Source organism: Marmota marmota, unplaced genomic scaffold (assembly GCF_001458135.2).
Source record: "Marmota marmota marmota unplaced genomic scaffold, marMar, whole genome shotgun sequence".
NCBI lineage: Eukaryota > Metazoa > Chordata > Mammalia > Rodentia > Sciuridae > Marmota > Marmota marmota.
In genome coordinates, this window is record NW_025999842.1 from 52,896,772 (window position 1) to 52,922,376 (window position 25,605).

The 25,605-nt window shown below is 37.2% G+C and overlaps 1 protein-coding gene across 5 annotated transcripts in view; it reads right to left on the minus strand.

Moving 5' to 3' along the window:
• The window catches only part of Map3k5 (mitogen-activated protein kinase kinase kinase 5), a 200,553-nt gene that overhangs the window by 47,993 nt on the left and 126,955 nt on the right, over positions 1–25,605 (minus strand). For all 5 annotated transcript variants that reach the window (XM_015501602.2, XM_048798823.1, XM_048798814.1 and 2 more), the window contains exons 13-17: positions 24,967–25,062; positions 20,270–20,351; positions 8,221–8,354; positions 1,097–1,224; positions 542–678 (exon numbers count right to left, since the gene is read on the minus strand). In XM_015501602.2, the coding sequence (XP_015357088.1) occupies positions 542–678; positions 1,097–1,224; positions 8,221–8,354; positions 20,270–20,351; positions 24,967–25,062 (577 nt within the window). The remainder of the gene's footprint in view (positions 1–541; positions 679–1,096; positions 1,225–8,220; positions 8,355–20,269; positions 20,352–24,966; positions 25,063–25,605) is intronic.

Genomic DNA, 25,605 nt, shown 5'->3' on the forward strand with positions numbered 1-25,605 from the left:
GAGTCAAGCCTTTGTCAAAAATTTATTCTTTTTTAAAGAAAATCTTAATGTTATTATTTCAGTTTGTTATTTTAGAGAAGTCTATAATTGTAGTTCCCTAATTGTAGTTCCATGCATGAATATATAAGAAAGGGTCTTTTAATTATTTTTTTCCTCTAACCATGAATCCACTGATTCAATACATATTTATAGGTAGTGATTATGGGCAGGGACAAAGGCTGTTAGTAACTCAGGAATGGCCACGTGTCCTGTCTGACATTATACTGTGCACCCCACCCCACAGAGCTCTTATAAAACATCACACACAGTGAGAGCACAGGCTACCGGTTGAGCATGGCTAAGGAGTTTATTCCGTGTGTAAAAGAAGAACACAGGAATGTAAATAACATTAAGAGTAGTGTGAAATATTTTATTTCTACTATTTCTAAGACTGACTTAATATTCACTATTCCTAATTAATAGTCATAATACAGTGAGAATTTTGAAAATAAAACAATTATCCAGCAAGGACCTCATGAAAATGAATCATGGTGTCTCCTACCTTTATATCCCGGTGAACTATCTGATTGTCGTGGAGGTATTTTAATCCTTCCAATATTTGCTTTGTATAAAAGCCAATTGTTTGCTCATTGTCTTTTAATGGGCCCCATTTGGAACGAAGAAGAGCAGAAAGACTTCCTGTAAAGAAAGAGAAAAAGTAGATAATCTCATCCAAGAGAGCTCTTTGAAGCATATTAATAATGTGACACGGATTTAAGTCAACAAAAGTCAACATTCACTGGTCCTCACAGAGGCCCAGGAACTGGGCTCAAACATGAATTCAAAAATGTCCCTACTTTGGAGATGGTCACTATCAATACAGTCTAAGTAAAAACCCAATCAATTGCTAAAATTAATCCAATTCATTATGATGAATACTAAAATGGTTCTAATATTTATTTACTGTCTCCAAACAAAGTTCATGGTAATGTCACATACCTTTTTTTGTGTGTGTGTGGAGATAAATTAAAACCTGTACTCTAGTAAATTTCATTCAATTTTGCTCCTCTTCCAGTTCTTTTACTTTTAAAAGAAAAAAAAAAGAAGCAACTCTTACCTCCTGGGACCTGCTCCATGAAGATTTTAATAAAGCCATTCTCACTGAAAGAGCCCAGATACTGGACAATATTTTTGTGCTTCAAATGCTTATGCAAGGCTATTTCTTCATGCAGGGGCTGAGAGTATCTGAAAGACACGAAAATGGCCATGGGCTAGTTATACAGCCAGATTTTAATTATAAACTAAACAATACAAATTGTTTAAACGAAACAATGCAAATTGAAAATTTCAACTAAACATATGACCATAAGTAAAATAAAAATGACCATCGTAAGTCCTTTATTTTTTGTAAGGTCAATTCTGTGAGGCTGCAGCTATGGTTGGGTTAAGGGGAAGGTGTCAGTCTCTGTTCTAAGCTCCTTGTATATAATAACTCATTTTTCACAACTCAATAAGGAGAGACTATTAAGATGCCCATTTTACAAATAAGGAATATTAATTCACAGAGATTGACTAACTTGTCCAAGACCACAAAGCTAGTGACAGACATAAGATTTGAACCTAGGAAGACAGAAATCATCTACACAGTTTACTGTCTATACCAACATGACCTGTTATGCCATTGGCCTTACTTATCTATTTTACTATTCCAAGAGACTCTTGCCCCGGAAGACAAAAATTCCAAATAACTTTGAGATTCATTCTAGAACATCCTGAAAAACCCACCAATTCTTCAATAAAAAACATAAAAACATCTTGATTTCAAGTATCTGAGCCCATTTCTTCAAATCCTAACATTACCGTGTCCACCAAGACTATTATATCATGATTTTTACCTAATTCCAAATAAGCCTCCACATAGAAAGACAAACTTCAGAGTTCAAAATCACATGATTGGTGTTATGTTGCTCTACCAAATATGAAAGTATTTTATACTTCTGAAACAGAACAACACTTTAAATGATTACTTGAAATACTACAAAGTTTATAGACAACAATCTTGTGTTCAATGTAGCTCTAAGGTAATTAGTGTGTAGTTTGTCATAGAAAAAAATTCAACAAATCAAGTTTTAAAGATTTAATGCACTTTTATCAGTGATACATGAACTAGGCAGCAACCAGTCCAAACAGACAGGAACTAACTGGGCATGTCAGGAGAGTCAGTTCTTTTTTGACAGCTTAAGAAGGAACATGGAAATAGCACACTGCAAAAAGCAATTGGTTAGCATCAGGTTAAAGCAGAGGGAATTTCCTTATCCTGGCCCATGCTGACTGAGCTCCTTTTGGTTAATTACTGTGAAAATTCTGTTGTTGTTGTTGTTTTTAAATTACCTGTTTGGTAATTTATCTACCAACTCCCTCCAGATCTCTCAGAAGGTCAGATCTTACAAAGCAATAGGTTATGTTTTGGTTTGGTGACATAAAATCTGAGCATAAATGGCTCCATTTTGAATTAATCTGCTGGGACCTAGTTCAGGAGCTAAGACCAAATCAATGGCCTTCTACGAATTTTATTTAATAAGCTAAATATGATAGGATATCAGCAATGATACACAGAGACTCAAAGCTATCCCTTACACACACATGTGCCTATGCATACACATACATACATACTCAATAATAGAACCTACAGTGTGAAAGGCACTAACTATAAGACAACTTAAATGCAAACTTGATGCTCATACTTGCTCTATTCATATATAGGAAATGCTAATATCACACAAACTCAAGAAAGCAGAATGGATCATTTGTGAATACTGATAATGAACACTAGTATTGGTTAGTATTGAATAATACTAGTTTCATAAAGCTTTTCATGTAAGCAATAAAGCTAAAGCAATTAGCAGTTAATGAAATCCATATTCATTTTTTCAAATAAACTTAAAATCTGTATTGTATAATATTACTCAGAAAGTACCTAGCAACAATAACAATAACAAATACTTTGTTTTAGACACATTACTCATTTTTTAGAATTGCTCTCAGAACTAAAAAGTGCAGTTTTTTTAAAAGTATTTTTTTAGTTGTAGATGAACACACAGTATCTTTATTTATTTTTATGTGGTGCTAAGGATCGAATCCAGTGCCTCACACATACAAGGCAAGCACTTTACCACTGAGCTACAGCCCCAGCCCAAAAGGATAGTTATTAAAATGATTACCAGTGTATTAGAGACAGCAACAACATTTTTTCTAAAGATACCTTTATTTTATTTATTTATTTTTATGTGGTACTGAGGATCAAACCCAGGGCCTTGCACGTGCTAGGTGAGCGCTCTACCGCTGAGCCACAACTCCAGCCCCAGCAACATTTTGATAATTTGTTTGAATGAGGTAACAAGAAGAATCAATATATAATGTTACCAATAAGATACTTAGGTAATGACTCTCAACTATGAAGACATTTACAAGTTACCTCTTCCATGAGGACAAAAAACACTTTGATACTAGTTCATATCATGAATGGTTACATTTAAGATCTGGGAGAAGCAAATATCCCTGCCTCAATATTTAAAGCAAAGATAGCTCAAATTTTGCAATACTAGTCAAGAGTCCAACCAAGCTAAGAATAAGTACTCTTCTCCAATATAGAAAGCAGTTTCATGAAGTGTGAAACACTAAAGAAGGATGAAGTGATAATTTTTACAGGTCAATAAATTATGCTTGTCTATGGGAATTACAAGAAGACCACATTTCTTTTCAATCAACTATGACAATGGAAAGAAAAAATAGTAGAGATAATAGGAGATATCTATATCTATATCTATATCTATATATAGCTTGAAAAACCTATTTACCCATAGTTTTCTCTAGACTATGCCCTGAGTCAGATTTCCATCGAAAACCATATAGACAGGTTGTTTCCAACCTTGACTAGGCATTTACCTCTCCTGAATGCAAAGAACATCAATGTTCAGGACAACCTAGAATATCTGAGGTGGCGCTTGAGCATCCACATTTTTAAAAGCTCCCCAGCTGATTGCAGTATCTGGGTGAATACTGATAGAACAGGTGTGTAGAATGTTAGAGGAGAAAGCCAATCTAAGATTAACCACTAGCTAGGGATACATTATGAGAGTGTACTTAAATGCACCTTCTCTCACAACTGCTGGTTCACTAACAAAATGTTTTTAGAATGTGATGAAAACACAGGGAAAACTGGGTTTTGGGGTTTGTTTGTGTGTTACTGAGAATCAAACCCAGGAACTTAGGCACACTAAGCATGTGCTCTACCACTTGGGCCACACCCCAGCCACCACAAGAAACTGTTGTTGTTGCCATAATCCTTCTTTGTAGGTAGTAGTTTAATCATACGTTATTCACATACCTCAAACTACCTTAGCAATTATCCTTTGTGACACTATCCAAACTCTCCAGGGTATAATGACAGAAATACTTGTTTGCTAGTATTACAGGGTTCTCTAATCTCTTCACATGGTGAATAAGATGTCGTGGACCACCTGTTCAATGTAAGAGCTTGTCATCCAGGTATTTCTGAACAACCCACTCATACCAACTGCATGGCAAGGGGCAGGACAGAGGGCATATTTTTGGTGTTGGTGTGCTTTGTATATGTAAAGTGACATTTGAATAAATTTAAGCTACAAGGTGATTTTAAAAGTGTTTTCTTCTACCAGACAGGTTGGTACATGCCTGTAATCCCAGCAACTTGGGAGGCTGAAGTAGGAGAATCATTATTCGAGGCTAGACTCAGCAACTTAGCAAGATCCTCTCTCAAAAATAAAAGAAAAAAAGGCTGGGGATAGGGTGCAGTGGTTAAGCACTCCTAGGTTTAATCCTTGGTACTACAAAAAAAAAAAAAATGGTTTTCTTTCTAATGGTTTTCTGGAGGGGGAAAAGGAAGGGATGTGGCTAACATTTAGTTCTGCAATTTGACAGTGATGGCATCTTTAAATTTTATATTATTTCAAGGCTAGTCTATGTATATATTACTTTAAAACCTCTAGGAATGTTTGACAAAAGGTTTAATGTGACAACTTCTTATACAATCACTCAAGGAATTTAGTGAATAATTTCTATTACTGTTTCATAAGAATTCATAAGCATGCCTCATGAATTAACCAAGAAAAAACCCTAGAATAGAATCATAAAAAAATATATATATACATAAAGTTAGACTACACATGTGGTATGTAGCAGTAGCTGTTTGCTTATTCGCTGTTCTTCCCCCTTCCTATGTCATTTGGGAAACAAATGGCTGACGAGGGAGGAGTGAGCACTTTTGGCCAATGAAATAGAAGCGCAAGGATGCTGGATATTCCAGGGAGCTCCGTTTTCCCTTTCTTCTGGAATGTAGATACAGAGGCTGGAGGCAGAAAGTTAAGCACTGTAAGGATGGACTACGGGGACCTTGGGACAGTGCCTGCATTGGAAGGATGTCTTCTTCAGCTTGGGCCAGTAGAGAAAGGCTCTGTGAGGCCTTGGCACCTGCATTGAGGCTTCAATGATGACAATAAGGCAATCCTGTCAAGATCTCATTTGATTTTAGTGTGACCAGCAGACAGAGACACCAGCAGAGGGGAGGCTCCAAAGGAGGTGGTGGCCCCTCCCTTGTGGTTCACTCTAACAGTTCTGGGTTTCAGGCTCACAACAATAAGAATCCACTGAAGGGTTTTAGGCAATAGTGACATGGTGTGGTTTTTCTTTTTTTTTTTATTAAATTTTATTTTTTAGAGCAGTTTTAGGTTTAAGCAAAGCTGGGCTCAAGGTTCACAGATTTCCCATATAACCCCCTGCCCTGTCACACACTCATCCTCCGACTTATCAGCTTCTCAATGATGAGCTTGCATTGCCACATCGTTCTCACCAATGATGTGATTTTAACTTCAGAAAGATCTCTGTGGCTACCCTGAGGAAGGATGGATGAAGGGCAGAGGAAAGAGGAAAAGCAGAGACTACTAAAAGCAGAGGTAGTTGCAGAGACTTAGTAAGGAGTTAAGTGAGAGGCCCAAAGACTTAGACTAGAGTTGAAATCATGGTGATGGCAAAGAGTAGCAAGACTCAGAATATAGTGCAGAAGTTGAGACAACAAACAGTATGGCCTTGGAGTGGACTTGGAGTGAGAGAGAAACAAGAATACAAATGTACCCTGTTTAGCTGGAACAGCTGGCTGGATAGGGTACTGTTAACAGACATAGAGAATGCTTCAGGGAGAGTAGCTCTGGGGGTAAAAATCCATGGTTCATCTTTGGCCACATCAACCTGGAGATGCCTGCATACTTACAAGTTCAAGATGTTAGGTAGACAGATGACCACAGAGCCGGGGGGAGTGTCCCTTCTGAGGAAGGCTGATCATATGAACTTATCACCATGATCACAGAAGAGAGGAATGAGAGAAGACAAAGTAATAAACCCATGATAGAGACAGGCCAATAAGGACAATAGTCACAAATAATCCAATTCTAAGACTGAATATACAGCAGATGGATAATATACACCATTGATAGTAGGTGCGTGGTCTAACAGAGAAGAGACTTCAGAGAAGGCATGAGGCTTCAGAAATTATGAGGCTGAAAGAGGAGAGAATTATTAGGTGCAGAAACAAAACATAAGGCCAAGCCCTAGAGCAGCGAGCGACAGAAAATACTGTTACCAGGGCTTTTGGGTCCCTGAATGGCTTTTTCTCCCCTAAAAATGATTCCATTTTCTGCAAGTCCCTACTGAGTGTGGTTCAAACCACACGTTTTTTTTCTTGTGGTAGTCCCATTAAGCATGGGTTATACCTTTTGTAGTTGTTCCACAGTTCTTAAATAACCCCACTCCACACTTTTTTTTTCAGTCTTTTTTCTCTTGGCTATTCAGTTCTGGAAGTCTCTCTAGACACATCCTCCAGCTCAGAGGCTCTTTCCTCAACTGTGCCTGGTTCACTAATGAAACCATCACATTCTTCACTTCTGTTACATTCTTCACTTCTGTTACAATGTTTTTTTTTAACTTCTAACTTCTATTTATTTATTTTTTCTTTCTTAAGAATTTCCTTTTCTCACTTTACCTTACCATCTATTCTTGCACACAGTCTTCTTTTCCCACTAGAAACCTTAGCATATTAATCTTAGTTGTTTTAAATTCCAAGTCTGCTGACTCCAAACACCTGTCATATCTGATTTTGCTTAGGATACTTGCTAAGTTTCTTCAAATTGTGTTTTCAGCCTTTTAGTATGCCTTGTAATTTTTTCTTGAAAGGTGAACATGATGTACTGAGTAAAATAACTGTACTAATAGGCTTCAGTAATATGATGACAAAGGATTAGGGAGGGGAAGAATTCTATAGTTCCATGATTAAGGCTCAGTCTTTAAGTAAGCTTGTGTCCTTGGTCTGTGAACTTCATAAATATGTCATCTTTTACCCCCTTTAGGTGGAACAGGATGGCTAGACTGGGCTACCATTTGGCAAGGCTCTGGTGAAACAGTTTCTCCTGAGGGCAGTCCTTGTTAAGAAGAATAAAATGCTCTGGTGTATTTTAAAAGAATTTTTTTTCTTCTTTCCCTGCCAGAAGCCCAAGGGAATTTTCCTCTAATATTCACTTTGAGAATCTGATAGAACTTCAAAAGGTAAGACTTAGAAAGGTATGGGGGGAGTTCTTGACACTCAGACTTGTTCATGTGGGGCCTTTGGCAATATGTCAACCGGAGCTCAGGTTTTCTGCCCCAGCAATGGTTCCCATGTATGGATTTCTACTGTGGAAGCTGGTGGCTTTCTGTATTCACCTATCTGGGGGTGGGGTGGGGGGTCTCCTGCCCTTCATCTATGGATCCTCAGAGCTACTGATTCATCAGTTTGTTCAGCTTTCCACTGGTTAGGACAGAATGACAACTTCCAGGCTCCTCACATGCTGCACTGGAAACTATCGTGACACGCTTATTCTCCATTTACCCATGTACCAAACTATCTTTATCCAATATAACCCCAGCCCAACACACACACACATTCTCTCTTTCAGTCTTTGAAAGCTGTGTCCTTCCCTACCAGAGTCTTTTTTTCCCCATCAGAGTTTTGCACTTAAACTGCTGAACAATGCAGTAGATAAAGCTGAGATTGAGTTAATTAACATAATGGAGTTTTCAGTTTTAATATTCAGAATATCAGCAAGTACTTTCTAAAATGCTATGAACTAATTGAAGTACTTTCAAAATGGATTTTATTAGCCACAAGTACAGTACCTGCTGTCTCTTTCTGGGATTTCCTTAATAGCGATTCTGACTTGGTTGCTCAGGTCTCTACCTGCGTAGACTATCCCATAAGTGCCTTTTCCTAAAACAACTCTGTCTCCATTTTCATCATATTCATAGTCATACTACAAAAGAAAAAAGAGAAAGAGAAGATTGAACATTAGCTGCATTTGACATTTCAAACACTGATTTTTTTTTTCCCAAGAACATGTTTTCTTATTTTATCAGATGGTCTTAACAAGTGAAATAATAAGATAAAGTGGTAGCTTCAAGAACCAAAAAACAGCATAAAGCAGATAGCAAATTCATGTTTGTGACAGTATACATGTTATGAATACAGTGGGAACTTATAGTTAAATGCATAAAAGTGCTTCTCCAAAAGCCTACTTGGATTCTTTACCCAGTTGGTCCTGGTTTTTCATTGATCCAGGAGATGTATACAATTGACATCACATCTATCAATATCACATCTAATTATTCTTGTTATTCAGCTTTTAGTACTATTAAAACATTTCATTTTCTGCCAAGAGAATAAAACCACTGAAAGGATTTGGGTAAGGAGAAAATTTTGCAGTCTTGCTAGTTGATGATAAGTAAGGATTGCTTTATTTTATCTCCAGTTTCTTAAGACCCAAACATATTTTAAAAACTAAAACTAGAGGGAAAATTTTATCTTTGATGTAAAAAGGAACACCTATGTTCCTGAACCTCAAAATGCCAAGTATGTCAGACAAATATGGAAAACTGGATCAAAGGGAAAGGGGCACAGAGAACATTTCATAGGGACCATCTCAGACCTGGGGGCATCATCCAGAAAGGCTTGTCCTCCATATTGGACTGGACTACAGTATTTAGGACCATGAAATGGTCAGGCCACATCTCTGAGAAACACTGTGAAAAACAACAGGCCAGCAGGAGCTGTCAGAAGAGCAAGGTTCTGCTACTGTCTACAATTTCCTAGAGTATAAAACTGGCAGCCCACAGTCAGCTCTGACTCACAGAAGGGTTGGCCGTTAAAAAGAAACTGAGTTTAACGTTTATAAGCCAACAAATTAACATTAATACTGATAAGTAATCCACGAAGAGGACAATGGTCATGGAGTTTTATGTTCATTAAAAACACAATCTTGAAAAATACAAAGCAGAGCTGAAAAACTTACAATGAAAAATAAACAAATATAAACAACAACAGGTTTTTAACAGAACTCTCTTAAGAACAGATACATCTAGCAGACAAACTCAAAATACAGGCTTTAGTGACATAATTAACAAGTTTGATATAACTTACACAGAAAGAGATCTGAATATATGAAAAACATAACTGTTCATATATTAGGCCACAAAGAAATTTTCAACAAATTCTAAAGAACAGATATCCTAAAGACCATAATCTTTGAATACAGGATATTAATGTAAGATAGCAAAATGTACACTTTAAGAAGATTAATGGATTTAAAAGTAAATGGTCATGAGAATTATAAAACAATTTCAAGGAATGATTAAAAAAGCATTATATATCAAATACTGAAGATATTGAAATGAAAATTTTCATGGCCTTAAATAATTCCATAAAAAAAGAAATACTTAAATAAGTTAAATATTCAAGTCAATGAAATATAAAAAGGACAATCTATTACTACCCAAAGAAAGGAGAAGAGAAGCTCTGTTTTGGCAGTATGGTAGAGTAAGAACTTAAGAAACTTCCTGCTACCATCACTTGGAAAAACAAAAAATTAAATGCATTTCCAATCTTATAAAAATAGAACTAGAAATGCAGAGGGACAGGAATCCTAAAGAGTAATCAAAAGAACTGAGGCTCCTGCAGCCCAGATGAGGGAAGGGATGAAGGTAGGGTTTTTTAATTTTATTATCTAGGGCAGGAGTTTCCAAATACTTTCTGTAAAGGGCCAGATAGTGAATATTTTCAGCTTTGGGAACATATGGTCTTTGTAGCAACTCAATTCTGCCACTGTAGAGTGAAAACCACTCAGTAGATATGTACACAAATAGGCATGGTTGTGTTCCAATAAATAACTGTATTTACCATGGTAAGTCATTGGGCTGGATGTGGCTCTTAAGCCATAGCTAACCTCTCACTAGTGACTTGGGTCTTATTGTCCATGAGGGGACAGGAAATATAGTCTAGTGCCTATATCAGGCAAAGTGCTGGAACACATAAGAACATGCCCTTAAAGGACTAAAATTAGTGAGGACAGATTAGAAAATTGAATCCACTGAACTAGGATAAAAAGAAAAAGTTGATCTCAGACTAAGCTCTGAATGAGCAAAACCTCGTCTGCCCTGAATACTCTCAAGCACAGCTGATCTTCAAATTTGCACTTATTATAATATTCATAATTGCTCTTGGTGGGAGACACAAAGCAAAAACATTTTAAAGGGAGATTGCCTTCATACTAGCTACTCAGAATTCTCACCAATAGCAAACCACTGAAATTGAGCTCATAATCCAAAAACTTTAAATATAAAAGAACCCAATTCACCATTTGTGAAAAGATATGACAAATATCAATCCTCAAAACTTCATAAATTGGAAAGTGTACAATATTTATTTAACATAAAGATATAAAATAAGAAATTGTTAAAATGAGAAAGGGTAAGATATTCTAAAAAAGACCAGAGAGATTTGAGAAAGAATTGAATATAACTTTCAGGAACTGAGCCCTAAATAGGAAAGATAAAAATAAATTCACACTCAGATATGACACAGGGAACCTATAAAATATCAAAGATAGATTATAAACGGAAGCAGAGCTAAAAGGGACACACATTACCTGACTCCCCATCATGGGCCATTCTCTGGCTCAGGATGGAGGCCAAGCTCTGGGAAGGAGATGTCTACTTCCCTTGTGTCAACATTAAGCATCCATTGCAAGGTGCCCAGGGGGACCTTAGAGTATGCTCCTATGCTGACTACCTAATGTTAAGGGTGAAGACAGTCCTGTTCAGAGCAGATGACCAGGGAGGTGTTCAGGGGCAGGAAATAAGCATCAGGGTCATTCAGCAATTTGCCCAGACTTAGAGATAAAACTGGGCTCCTGAAAAGAGACAATTAAGAATAATTCAAACCATACCGTCCAAAAGAACCCAAGACTCCACACCCAAATACTGTGGTCCTGTACTCTGCAATGCTCTGCACGCTAGAAGGCTCCCAGCAGGGGCCATCAACAAAGACGGTCAGTTTTGTCAATGTGCTCTTTCAAAAAAACAGAATCCTAAACTCTGAACCTAGAATCACCATCACCTTATATTAGTACAATTTTATAAAAGAAAAAAATCCCCAACTTTTAATGACCTGTTTTATTTGGCTGTCATAAGCCTGTGTCATAGTGAGAAAAGCCTGATTACTCCCAACTTACAAATGATCAAAAATATCTTTTTCAGTGAAAATGTTGAAATTATGGTTTAAGACCAGATCCTAACATTGAAGATCTTGTGTTCTTTCTATGACCAATGCTATAGGGGAACCCTATTACTACATAAGGGCTTATAAACTGAATATTAGTTCAATTACCCAAACACCAGTATTAAAAGATATTCCAGGATATTGTCAATATCCACTGAACATCTGCTTGCTTTTTCAAGCCACATCTGGTAACTACTACTCTCTCAGACTCCATTCTTTACCTTCCCTTACTCCCTATTACAAATTGATTGACAAATGCCTTCTTAAAATCTCACAAATTCATGTTATATTTCTTATCCTCAGTGCTAATGCCTCAGATTAGGCTTTTCTTCTGTACTAATTCAACAGAGCCTTAACAGGCCTCTCAGTCCCCTCCACTCTTGTTGCTCCCTTCTACAATGTTTTCTCTATTTAGATGACAGTGAACTTTGCAATGTCTAATATTCCAAAGTAAGCCTTCCATGTCAGTAACACTGTCTCTGCTTCATTGGCTCCTTATTGCTTTGGGAATAAAATCCCACCTCCTTATCAAGATCTGAAGGCTGCCTCTGTTTCCAGTCTTCTCTCTTATCCATCTTTTCCTTCTAGGGAGTTTTCAGGAGGTTCTCCAGACTGTGCCCTTACCCAGGCTGCTGTTCCTACCTACATAATTCCATTCCAGGCTGCAAAACCAAGCTCCAGGAAGCTTACCTGAACTGTCCACCTGGCCTCCCAGAGCAGAGCTGGGCTCTGGTCAGCTGGGCTTCCAAGGCCCTTTGCTTGCCATGATCAGGCATCTACCACTCTTGCCTTCTCTTTCCACTTGTCTGTATCTCCTCCTGGACTCTGAGTTCTCTGATAACCAGGACTTCATCTCTTTAATTGCTCTATTCCTTATCTTAGCAATATTTGGCTTGTAGTAGATGATCAGTAGTAATTTGTTTAGCTAATTAATAAGTTTATAAAAATGTGACCAGAACATTTTTTTGACCAGGTGCCAAAATAACACATTTAAAGTGAGTATGAAGTTTATGTTTGGTTGGAAGTAGTTTTGCCAATAGGAATATTTATGTAGCACAGTAAAGAATACATAAAACCTTAATGGGGATGCTCAAGTTTCAGGTTCCCTCAGGAATCTAAAGAATCCAAAGAGTATTTTATTTATTTGTTTGTTTGTTTTTAGTTGCTGATGGACCTTTATTTTTTATTATTTATATATGGTGCTGAGAATCGAACCTAGTGCCTCATACATGCTAAACAAGCGCTTTGCCACTAAGCCACAACCCTAGCCCACCAAAGACTATTTTTTTAAAGAGAGAGAGAGAGAGAGAGAGAGGAAAAGAGAGAGAGAGAGAAAGAGAGAGAGAGAATTTTAATATTTATTTTTTAGTTTTCGGCGGACACAACATCTTTGTTTGTATGTGGAGCTGAGGATCGAACCCGGGCCACACGCATGCCAGGTGAGCGCACTACCGCTTGAGCCACATCCCCAGCCCAAGACTATTTAAAAAAAAAAACAACAATTATGTATTAGGTACAGAAGTTGATTCCTGTACAAGAAAGTGGTCATAAGCAAAATCAAAAGAACATTTAATAAGACCAATGTGAAGCCAGGCATGGTGGCTCATGCCTGTAATCCCAGTAGCTCAGGTGGCTGAGGCAGGAGGATATCTAATTCAAAGCCAACCTCAGCAATTTAGTGAGGCCCTAAGCAACTCAAGTGAGACCCTGTCTCTGAACAAAATATTAAAAAGGGTTGGGGATGTGTCTCAGTGATTAAGTGCCCCTGGGTTCAATTCCTAGTATTAAACAAAAAAATAGACCAACGTGATTTAAATAAAATCATCTCAATGGGTAGTTACTGCTTTATTTCTTTTTTATCTCCTCTTTCTATTCTTACAAGATAAAGACAGAAATTGAAAATATAGCTTTAAAGGATGTTAAAGGGTCTGAAGTTAAAAAAGAGATAGAAGGCGGGTCATAGAAGTTTACGTATGTGATGGCCAGAAAATCTAAAGCAGAGCTATGGTCAGGCACTCAGAAAGAGTCTGTCAAATGACAAAGATGGAGGGGAAAAGGAACATTTAAAAAAAATAAAGAGTGCTATTACAATGCTTATATATTTTGCATTTTATTTCTATGGCAATAGGTTAGCAAATCAGGTTGTTGCTAAGGGAGACACAATTGCATTTCAAAGTAATGATGGGAATACTTCTAGAATCTTCCCTTTATTATTGCCGACACAGAACAATCTAAACTGGTGCTGGGAAGATGATTGGCTTAGGAATACAATACTGACAAGGCCATCTGACAAGGTAGTGATTCATTCAGTCCTTGCACTGCCAAGGGACCTACAGTGAAAGAACCACCTTTAAAACCCAGGCACATCCCTCAGGGACTTAATTAACTACATTAGGTGATTAATCACCTCAAGGACCCAAAGGGCTGTTTTGCTAATTTTCAGTCTCTATTGCCTCCTTAATATGTTAATGCCTAAAACATAAATAAATGCCAACTACAGCAAGTACAAATACCTATATTACTTCTTTTTTCCTTCTTGCAGTGCTGGGTACCAAACCCAGGCTTCCATCCACGCTAGGCAGGCACTCTACAACTGAGCTACATCCCTGGACCAAAAGATCACCATCTTCTCTTCTTCTTTTTGTTGAAGCCATAACTTTATTAATGATAGAAACAATACAAATTTCAAACCAACCTTCAGTTATCCTTTTGAAACATCAGAAAAAGGTCTTGGCTGTCACATGGTTACATTGCTAATTCCATTATGGCATCTACAATGTCTTTGCTATTGTTCTTTGGGGTTCAGACTGCCTTTGCCTTTATAGGCATAAGTGATCACCTTCTTTATTTTTTAACTTTCTTAATACCTTTATTTTATTTATTTATTTTTATGTGGTGCTGAGGATCGAACCCAGGGCCTCGCACATGCTAGGCGACCACTCTGCTACTGAGCCTTCTTAATGAGCCTCTCTATCTAAAACTGCATGTCCCTGCTACACTGCAACTTCCTAAATCCTCTGCTTTATTTTTCTTGCTAACATCAATCACTAACATATTAAATATTTCACAGTTTATGTTTATTATTTGTCTCTCATTAGGATGAAGGTGGGAATTTTTCTTTATTTTGTTCTATGCTGAATTCCCAGCATCTAGAGTAATGCCAATTACCTACAGTTATCTGATAAATGTTGAGTGAATTAATGGGATCCACTTGCACTCACCCACTGTGAACAATGATTATCATAGGCTGAGAATATCTGAACAGCAGCCACAGGAAAGAGAAACAAAAACAGAAACAAAAATTGTCCTCAACTTCTTTTTGCTGACCTAAGCAAAACCTCCTGAAAATACAGTCACCATGAATCACCTTTCCAGAACTTCACAGTTAAAAAGGAGATGGACCCCTCACATCGAAATTACAGAAATGAAACTATCAAAACTTTCTGTACTTTTCACTTGTTTCTGATTACTGTGCTGCCATTTGCTTTCCTTTAAAGTCCTAAGCCCCCTTCTTACTAAGATGATAAAAAATCCTGAACTCAAGCTCTCTGGGAACCCACTTTTTCACAAGCTAAGTTTCTTTCATTCATTTCCATTGACTAAATGAATAAACTTTGTCTCTTCCCCTGTTAACCTGCCTTTTGTTGATTAATTTGCAAGCCACCCAACTATAGAATATTAGTTGGAAGAGGTAAAGGGGGATTTTTTTCCTCCTCCCAAAAGAATGAATGAATAGAAAATTGATACTCATATCATACAACACTTTAAGTGATATATTTTCTCAGTGAGGTAACTGTGGGTGTTCAGTTTTAGATCTTTACAAAAATAGAAATAGGATGTTAAAGAAAAATAAACCCATTTGCTACGTGATGATTCCAAACGATTTAAATGAATTCGAAGCCAAAATCTGCTGTTTGCTAACGTTTGTGAGGCAAATCATCAGAAAAGGAAATGGTGAGGTCTTTTCATCATCCTGTAGATGTGTGAGTCAAAGGAAAAATGTCCCTTTCATCTTGCTTGTCCCCACTCCACCCCAGAAGCAGCCAACATTCTCTCCATGCTCACTGGAAGCCATGCAGAAACAGGTTCACAGGGCACACTGTTCTGATTACCTCAGGTTTGTGTCAGTCACATACAAATTTGATTTTTTTAAAAAAATGTGAGGTACAGGGTTGGGGTTGTAGCTCAGTGGTACAGCTCTTGCCTAGCATGTGTGAGGTACTGGGTTCGATTATCAGCACTACATATAAATAAATAAAATAAAGGTCCATCGGCAACTAAAAATATATATTTTTAAAAAAGTGAGGTACAAATGCACATGAGAAAAAGGGAAGGAGGAAGGGGGGAAGGGAAAAAGAGAGGGTGAAGCGGGTAAAGAGACAATATTAATGAATGGGTATATGTTTGGGAGAAGGTAGAAGAAGTATTTGTATTTTGTATTAAGTACCCAAGGCCCTCAGTAATTTGCATCTTAATTTTCTTTTCATGGAAATAAAGAGAGATGAGAAGATGTGTCAGTAATAGCTATGTTTTGGTGTTAAGCTTGATTATATTTATTCTTTCACTGACTGAACATTGATTAAACAACCTTCAAGCCAGTCCCCAGAACCTACACCATCCTCTGCAATCCATATCCCTTTCTTTCCAATTTGAGGCATTGAACAACTAGATTGTGTCCCTCATGGACTTCAGAACTCCTCACTCTTCTAACTGAACTGCCTTTGTTTGGACTCCAGGCACCAAGTATGGCTATGAGATTAAAAGGGAAACAGAGCCATGGTCCTGGGTTGAGATGTCACACAGGACAGGCTATTTAATTATGATATAGTATGTAGGGCTGGGGAGAGGAGCTAGCACAAATGCCACGAGGACACAGAAAAGTGGGAAGTGGGGGTTGAAAACTGGTTTCAGGAGAAAAAGTTGGATATCAAAAATTAAGGGTGTGGTCACCAGAAGGGGAAGAAAAGCAGCCCACAGGAGGGGCTTGTGGATTTGGGGGTCAGTCTGACAAGCTCAGAGGCAAGAAGTGGAGAGGAGTTTGACATTGCTGGGACACACCGTGGAGAGGAAAGGGTAAGTCTGAGCCAGAGAGTTAAGGACATTCTACAAAGAGCAGCAAGAAAGGCTGTAAATTTGGGAAGCCACAGGATTAAATCCACATGAGAGATCCCTCTGATGATGACTGTCAGGCCACATAAGAGATAAAGACTTGGGATTAGTGAAGTGACGAGATGCCACAAAGAGGCTGGAGGAAAAATTGGGCACGAGGAATGAGAGGTAGAGGGTTCTATGGGAAATCTGGCTAAGGTTACTGGGTAGATGCCCTTGCTCTTCATGAATGCATGAAAAGCAGAGAACAATAAGGACCACAGCTAAGTGTCCAAACCCTAGAGGTCAGCTATAATTCACAGATGTCACACAGGGCAGGCTATTAACTGCTCAACAACCCAATATATATTTACTAACACTAAATTGTTTGGAATATAGATTCATAATTCTTCTACAACATACAGCCTTGAGTCAAAATACAAGGCCTTGAATCAAAAGGACTGTCTCTGAATAAAAGCAGAAAAGTCCTTCTTGGAAACGTGGTTTTGATCTATCTTTGAAACAACCTTGTACAGTTTGTACTAATCTTGAAAAATATTTTAAATAGCAAAGCTGGAAAGGACCTTAAAAGTCTTGTTCAACTCTAATCTAAGGAATGAAATCATCTCAGCTCAGCAAAACTTTGTACAAATCTGATTACTTCCAATGTGAGAAGCAGAACCTAGGCTCCTGACCTCTGCCTGGAGATCTCTAGAAGAGCCAGATGTGACCTGCTGGAGGAAGGTCAGGACCAGAGGAGGCTGAATCCACCCTGCAATTCACTACTTCAAAGAAAGAAAAGCAGGTCCTAGCTAACCTGGGCTTCTAAGAAGTTTTTCAAATGCCAGGAAACCTAAGAATTAACTTCAGATTCATAATTTATATAATCACATTAATGGTTAATGTTTTCTGAATGCTAATATCACCTTAAGTGAAGAGAGAAACAGTAAAGAGCATTTCTCTATGGTCTATCCCTTCTACTATTTTTATTTTATTATAGACTCAAAGCCTTCAAGAATAAATGCTGTGGGTATTGAAATGACTTAAGTTCCATCTCCAATTGAGGTAAGGATCAGAAAATACTTATTCTGCACACAAATTTTACTCATGGTATAAAGATGATAACTAAAATAATTTTTCTTGTTTGCAGTAAAAAGAATGGGAAGTAGAGGAACTATATCATTCACAGGCTGAAGTTGGAGTTCAGTTGGAGGTAATGAAATTAAGAATCCATTTAAGTCAACTATTTAGCAAACTGATAAAATAATTTAAATAGAAAATGTTTAAATATCTAAGAAATATAATGGATAATTATCATAACTTATGCAAAAATGTAAGCTAAGTCTTAATAACTTGTAGCTATGGCTGAGAAAGGACACTGGGAGGAAGGGCCAAGGGGATTTCACCATCCTTCTGCCCAGAGTATCACTGTAATTGTTCAGTAATGTTATACTAACAGAAGACCATGAAAGAAACAGCAGCAGTATCACCAGCTGTGACATAATGGCCAACTAAGCCCAAACACTGAACACAAGGATGCCTGGATTCTTAGTACAGGCTATAAAACCCATTGAGAATACTGTAGAAGTCATTCTGCCAGAGATTTTAATTTATTCTAATGAAATATAAGGAGAGAAGTATACGTATGTTGTCTAACATTAAAATAATAATAATATCCTTGTATATACTAAAGAAGGCAAGTTAGGAGCGTTTTGATGAATCAGAACAATATTATATCAACTGGTTATATAAAGTGAGATAAGTAATCTACTAAAACACTCTGGCTATTCCTGGAAAGAAATCTGAGCATTTCTCTCTTTATTTAATTGGTTATAGTGTTTGCTATTGGCTGAGAAGGGCCTTTTACAAAGCCCACTGATTATACTAGTAGTATGTATGTATGTATGTATGTATGTATGTATGTATAGATAGATAGACAGATAGATAGATAGATAGATAGATAGATAGATAGATATAGATATAGATAGATCAGAGGATCTTGATCCTGGATCCTCTTGATAACTCTTTGAAAAGTAATCTTCCTCCCCCTCTTTATATTGCAGGAGACTGAAGTTTGGAGAAATCAGCCAAATTCATCAGAAATTCTAAGGCAATTAATACTTCAGTTCCTAGAATGGAGTTCCCAAACTGTTGATCTGATCAATTGTGCAAACAAATATTGTCTAGTATAGTTACCACAGCCTGAGTTAGCAATTGGTTATTATATTTACATTTTGCTCAATGATTAATTACACTACTGATTCAGTATTTTTACAAAAATTTAGTGTATGGGTGACATTATCAAAGTGACCTAATAAGTTTACCAATCAGCTGGTGATCTATATATAGTTTTTTCCCATTTTACTTTAACATTAAAAATGTAATTTTCAATATTGCTTGGTGCTATGGACTGACTGTGTCCTCCTAAAATTCCCATGTTGAAGTCATAATACCAAGGTGATGGTTTTAGGAGATGGGGGGTCTTTGGTGAGGTGATTAGGTCATAAAGACAGAGTTGTCATTTGTGGCCTTGTAAAAAAGACCACAGAGAGCCACCTTGTCCCCTTTACTATGAGAGAATATAGCAATAAGGCTGTGTCTATGGGAAATAGACCCTCACTTAACACTGAATCTGTTGGCACCTTGATCTTGGATTTCCTAGCCTCTAGAAGAGTGAGAAACAAATTTATTGTTTATAAGCATTTATAATAGTTTATAGTATTTTATTATAGTAGCCCAAATGGACTAAGACACCTAAATTCAGAGTGTTGTCCCAAGTCAAACACTGGGGAGGACTTGGGGGAGAATGGTGATCTAGAGTCATGGCCTGACTCTTTCGGACATTGAAGATGCTGGAGTGCTGGGGGTCAGTACTCTCCAAACCCTTCAGCATCAATTCTTGCAAAATTGGAAGGTTCTCCTTCACATAGCAGACAGGACAGTAAAAATGGACATGAACTAAAAAATAGGTACTGGCAAAGTGCTATATCTATAAGGCATAAACAAAGAATTCTGGTTGAAATGAACAACAGTTGGGGTGACTGTTCTTATCTCCTCCTTTTATTCCATTCTCTCCCATGGCTTCAGGTTCTCTATACACTAATCAGGACACAGAGGGTCCTCTCATCCAGAATCTTCACTAAGTTTTGTGTATCTGAACTGCAAGTATCTCAGAGGAGAAAGGAAATGTGTGTGGGCACTGTGGCCAGGGGTACTGAGGGTACTGACACCCTCTTGGATAAGGCACAGTTACTATCGGGCAAGTAAAATCCTCAAGACTCAGTACTGCCAAGTGAGCACTTGCCAGTGTTTACTTTTTACCCCCCTTTAAACCAAAGGAATTCCAGATGTTGCTTTTAATATTAAAGGAAAATTTAAACTCTGGCTGAGTCCCTCCATGTCTTACTACCACTCTCACATCCACAAACAACCCCATCCTCTTCCTCGGTAGGGCTTTAAATAGTTTGTTTAAAAAAAGTCATACACAGAGAAACTTTGTCAAACTAGGACCCAAACCAAAGTCATTACCTCCAGGGAGTCACTTTCACAGTCTCCTTCCTCTGCGCCTCTCCCCTTCTCGTCGGTAATGGTGTTCACCATTTCAAAAAACCTGCAAAGAAAGTTGGCGTCTTTAACACATATAATAATAAACACACCTGCTCCTTCATGTATGAGAGGGCAACAGCCTGCAAAAACCATCCTTCAGTCGAAAATGCATTTAATGTACCTAACCTGCCAAAAATGCTCGCTTAGCCCAGCCTACCTTCAGTGTGCTCAGGACACTTAACATTAGCCAACAGTCAGGCATCACCTAAGGCAAAGCCTATTTTATAACAGTATTTAATATCTCACATAATTTATAGAATAACTGTATCCAAAAAATTCTAGCAACACTGTGCACAGCACAGCACCATTTGGTCACCCTGGAGACTGGGACTGACTAGGAGCTGGGGCTCATGGCTGCTGCCCAGAATCGCAAGACCACCATATGGCACATTGCTGGCCCAGGAAAGGGTCGAAATTCAAAGTATGGTTTCTCTGGATGTGTATACTCCCTTATAATCACAAAAAGTTCAAAATTTTAAGTCAAAATGGTGTATAAATATATGTCCCAAAGTGACTTTGGAGCCAAAATTTAGAACTAAGAGAGTCTCTATGAATTAAGTAAATTTTTTTTTAAAAATCAGAATTTTTCTAAAAGAAAACATGTTGATAGGATTTTCTAGAAATGTCTGCCTGAATGCCTCAACTTCAAACAATAGTAATGGAGTATATAATAGAACAACAACGAGGCGAGACAGGTTCATAGAAATGACAAGAATGAGAACTTGGATATCAGAATGAGATTATTAGTGTCTCTACAATCTCAGAAAGACACATGCACCTCTTGAGTCTTTAATTATAAAACAGTAAATATACAAGTACCTATTTCATAGGCTGCTGTGAAGATGATCTTGGGTAATACTTGTAAAGTGTTTAGCATAGTTAACTCATAAAAATATTAGCTAGTGTCTATAATCCCAGTGGCTTGGGAGGCTGAGGCAGGAGTATCACAAGTTCAAAGCCAACCTGAGCAACTTAGCAAGCCCTAATCGACTTAGCAAGACCCTGTCTCAAAACAAAAAATAAATAGAGCTGCGGATGTGACTCAGTGGTTATGTCTCTGGGTTCAATCCATGGTACCAAAAAAAAAATTAACTAGTGTTATTTTAGCTGCTGCTAATATTATTGTTTAAAAACCATAAGAAAACCCCCATTTTCTGAATATTCCAGAAGATCTAGTATCTCTAAATTTGGAAGTGTCTACTTGGCTACTGTAATATTTGATCACAGGTAGTAAATCTTCTGCTTGAACAGGGTCTCATAAATACAGTCTGTGAAATACTGATGTGAACTATGAAAAACTGGCATATATGTATATATATATATATATATATATATATATATATACACACACACACACACACACACACACACATACATACATACATATATATATGTGTGTATATATATATATATATTAGAACCATCTCTCTTTTAATAGACGACCAACATTTAAAAATATGTTTTTTGTAGTTGTAGATGGATAGCCTGCTTTTGTTTATTTTTATGTGGTACTGAGGACCGAACTCAGTACCTCACACATGCTAAGCAAGCACTCTGCCACTGAACTACAGCCCCAGTCCCCCAACATTTTTCTTTCAGAATTCTTGTAAAGTTTTATTTCTAGAGACTATTTTAAAGCCGAGCAATATAACCAGAGAGAGAAACAAATTTGCCTACTGTCCCCTGAGTCTAGTACATTCACAATGGATGCCGATGGTTCACACACATAAAGTTAGGGGAGCACCACACACACTCAAGGGCTATGACCTCTCAGAGAAGTCATGCCAGGATAGGCCAAGAACAGAGCAGAGTATAGTGTGACAAGAAATTGGCCTAACACAACTCAGAACCTATTTATTTATTTTATCCATCCATTAATTCATCCATCTATTCAAATATTCACTGAGTATCTACTTTGATCAAGAATTGTTGTGGCCACTAAGAATATGCCAATGAACAAAATCTATACTGGAGTTTGAAGCCTGTTTATGGAGTTCACATATGGTGCCTACTTCCTCACTTTTCCTTTTCCTCTAACATGTTTCTTGGCCAATGATAAGAAAAAAATCCCCAAATTGACGGGTACAACAGTATGCTCTGATGAAGATTAAATATCAAGATGATACCATCTCACTCCAGTAAGATTGGCAGCCATTATGAAGTCAAACAACAACAAGTGCTGGAGAGGATGTGGGGAAAAGGGTACACTTGTACATTGCTGGTGGGACTGCAAACTGGTGCGGCCAATTTGGAAAGCAGTATGGAGATTCCTGGGAAAGCTGGGAATGGAACCACCATTTGACCCAGCTATTGCCCTTCTCGGACTATTCCCTGAAGACCTTAAAAGAGCGTACTACAGGGATACTGCTACATCGATGTTCATAGCAGCACAATTCACAATCGCTAGACTGTGGAACCAACCCAGATGCCCTTCAATAGATGAATGGATAAAAAAAAATGTGGCATTTATACACAATGGAGTATTATACAGCACTAAAAATGACAAAATCATGGAATTTGCAGGGAAATGGATGGCACTAGAGCAGATTATGCTTAGTGAAGCTAGCCAATCCCTAAAAAACAAATACCAAATGTCTTCTTTGATATAATGAGAGCAACTAAGAACAAAGCAGGGAGGAAGAGCAGCAAGAAAAGATTAACATTAAACAGATACATGAGGTGGGAGGGAAAGGGAGAGAAAAGGGAAATTGCATGGTAATGGAGGGAGATCCTCATTGTTATACAAAATTACATATAAGAGGTTGTGAGGGGAATGGGAAAATAAACAAGGAGAGAAATGAATTACAGTAGATGGGGTAGAGAGAGAAGATGGGAGGGGAGGAGAGGGGAGATAGTAGAGGATAGGAAAGGTAGCAGAATACAACAGTTACTAATAGGGCATTATGTAAAAATGTAGATGTGTAACCAACGTGATTCTGCGATCTGTATTTGGGGTAAAATTGGGAGTTCAAAACCCACCTGAATCAAATGTATGAAATATGATATGTCAAGAGCTTTGTAATGTTTTGAACAACCAATAAAAAAAAAATAAAATAAAAATAAATATCAAGATGAGTTAGACACAAAAGCAAGTTCAACCAAGAAGAACAAGAAAGTGAACAAACTTTAAAAAAAATATGGCTTTAAAGATTAATTTTAAGTTCTGAGGTAAAAACATGCATCAAACATTAATGCAACATTTTCAATATGAGCATCTCTAAGCAGATTATAAGAAAGTGAGGTAGGAGTCCGGTGTAAATTTTAGAAGCTTGTATTTTAGAGTCACATGTGCCTGGTTCAAATATCCAATTTTATACTTTTTGGTTATATGATTTTAGGCTAAACTCTCCATGATCCTATTTACTTTAATCTTCTCAATGAAAATATTAACTCTATTGGATTAATAGAGTTTGAAGACTAAAATAGATATTAGGCCTGGGATAAGCACTCCAGAAATCTTAGCTATTATTATCATAGAAACCAATCAATAGCCTTGAGAATTTATGTGTAAGTAGAAAATAAGACCACACATGAGCTAGGAATTCTTATTCCCAAGTCTGTTTGCCACACATTTTGCAATAATGATGATAAAAATCTCGTCAAGAATTGTAGCCTAAGCAACCTTTTTTTTTTTTTTTTTTGGCGCAAAGACAAAACAAATAACTGTATACTGTAGCTAGCATATCAGTCATTTAAAATGCAGTCAAATAGCAATTGTTTTAATAAGAATCCCCAATAAAATAGAAGTCCAAACTGGCTTCACTTACACTTTGGCTACTAAGTTGTTACTCACTTCTCTATTTCCTCACAGTCAGTCACTGTGTTCTAAAGGAACATGAAGTATTTAACTAGTCCAAGAGAAACGTACCAAAGCAGATTAACAAGAACATACAAGGCAGTTCATGGCTTTTTGGATTATCTTTTTTATTGGTATAGATCAAATCATTGGCTCTTATCCCAAGCTATGCCCCCATCAGAAAACCCATTATAATTACTCTGGGGTTGGGCCAGGTACTTTTTCAATGCTCACCAGGTGATTCTAATATGAACTAGGGTTAAAAACCACACGCCAATGAACAACAGTGAGATTATTCAACAGACAACAGGGAGATTATTCAAAATAATGTAAGAACAAAAATCTTGGTAATTACATGTAATAAGTGAGCACTTTAAAAATAAGACACAGTATTTAACAATTAACCAGTAAGTCTTGGGCAGTGTTTTATCTGTGGAGGGAGACCAGTAGAGAAAGGAGACCAGAGAGGGAAAGGGGAGGTACTAGTGAATGAATTTGAACAAATTATATTATGTGCATGTATAGATGTGTCACAATGAATCCCAGAATTATGTTTATTATAATATAACAATAAATTTTTAAATTTTTTTTAATCTATGGGGAAACAAATTACATCTAAGAAAAAGCTGAATTTATTAAAGAGAAAATATTAAATTTTTCTAACTGCATACCATACCATATAATTATAAAATATTAGCCCAAATAAAGTATTTATGTAACTATACAGCCATGAATTCTCTACAGGGGCTACATGTTCAATCGTGACTTAAAATAATGATCAAGTTTAAACAGTCTTTTTTTACACATAATGATAAATACGTACTTTTTACAATGAAGTTCTGTACAGAAATAGATTTGGAAATCGTCAGAATTGTGAAGCACATAAAGAAAACAGCATCGTTCTTCAAATTTAGAAATACTGAAACAACAACAGAATAGCATTATTCAGGGAATCAGTAATACTTTCATGGAACTGTAATGAAAACTAAATACTTTTTATATCCAATCCCAATTATGACAACAATGTTGTTTATAACCAAAAGTCATAAATAGCATCTTACAAAGTGATATTCACCGTACCATAACACAAAAACTATTTCCTATTCTGAGAATTGTCCTCTGACTCATCTCTGCTGCTCTGGGGGATGATAAGCCCACATAAACTACATGTCCCTTCCATTTAGCATGCCAAGGTGGCCTGTTCAATGTAGCAATAATCTGTGTGCTGGGGGGAAACGTACAAATACCAACTGATTGGCTGACCTTGGTGATTCTGTAGAACAATGAAATGAGAATAAGAAGTGCCTAAGAAGGCACTTTGTGGAGGCAACAAATCACCTTCTTAGCTTCAGAGATTCTAGAGAAGTGAAGAAATGCAGAATAGCACTTGTTTTGAACTTCTGTTTTATGCCAGGAGCTGGCAAACGTTTTCTGTAATGGGCAGATAGTTATCTTATGTTTT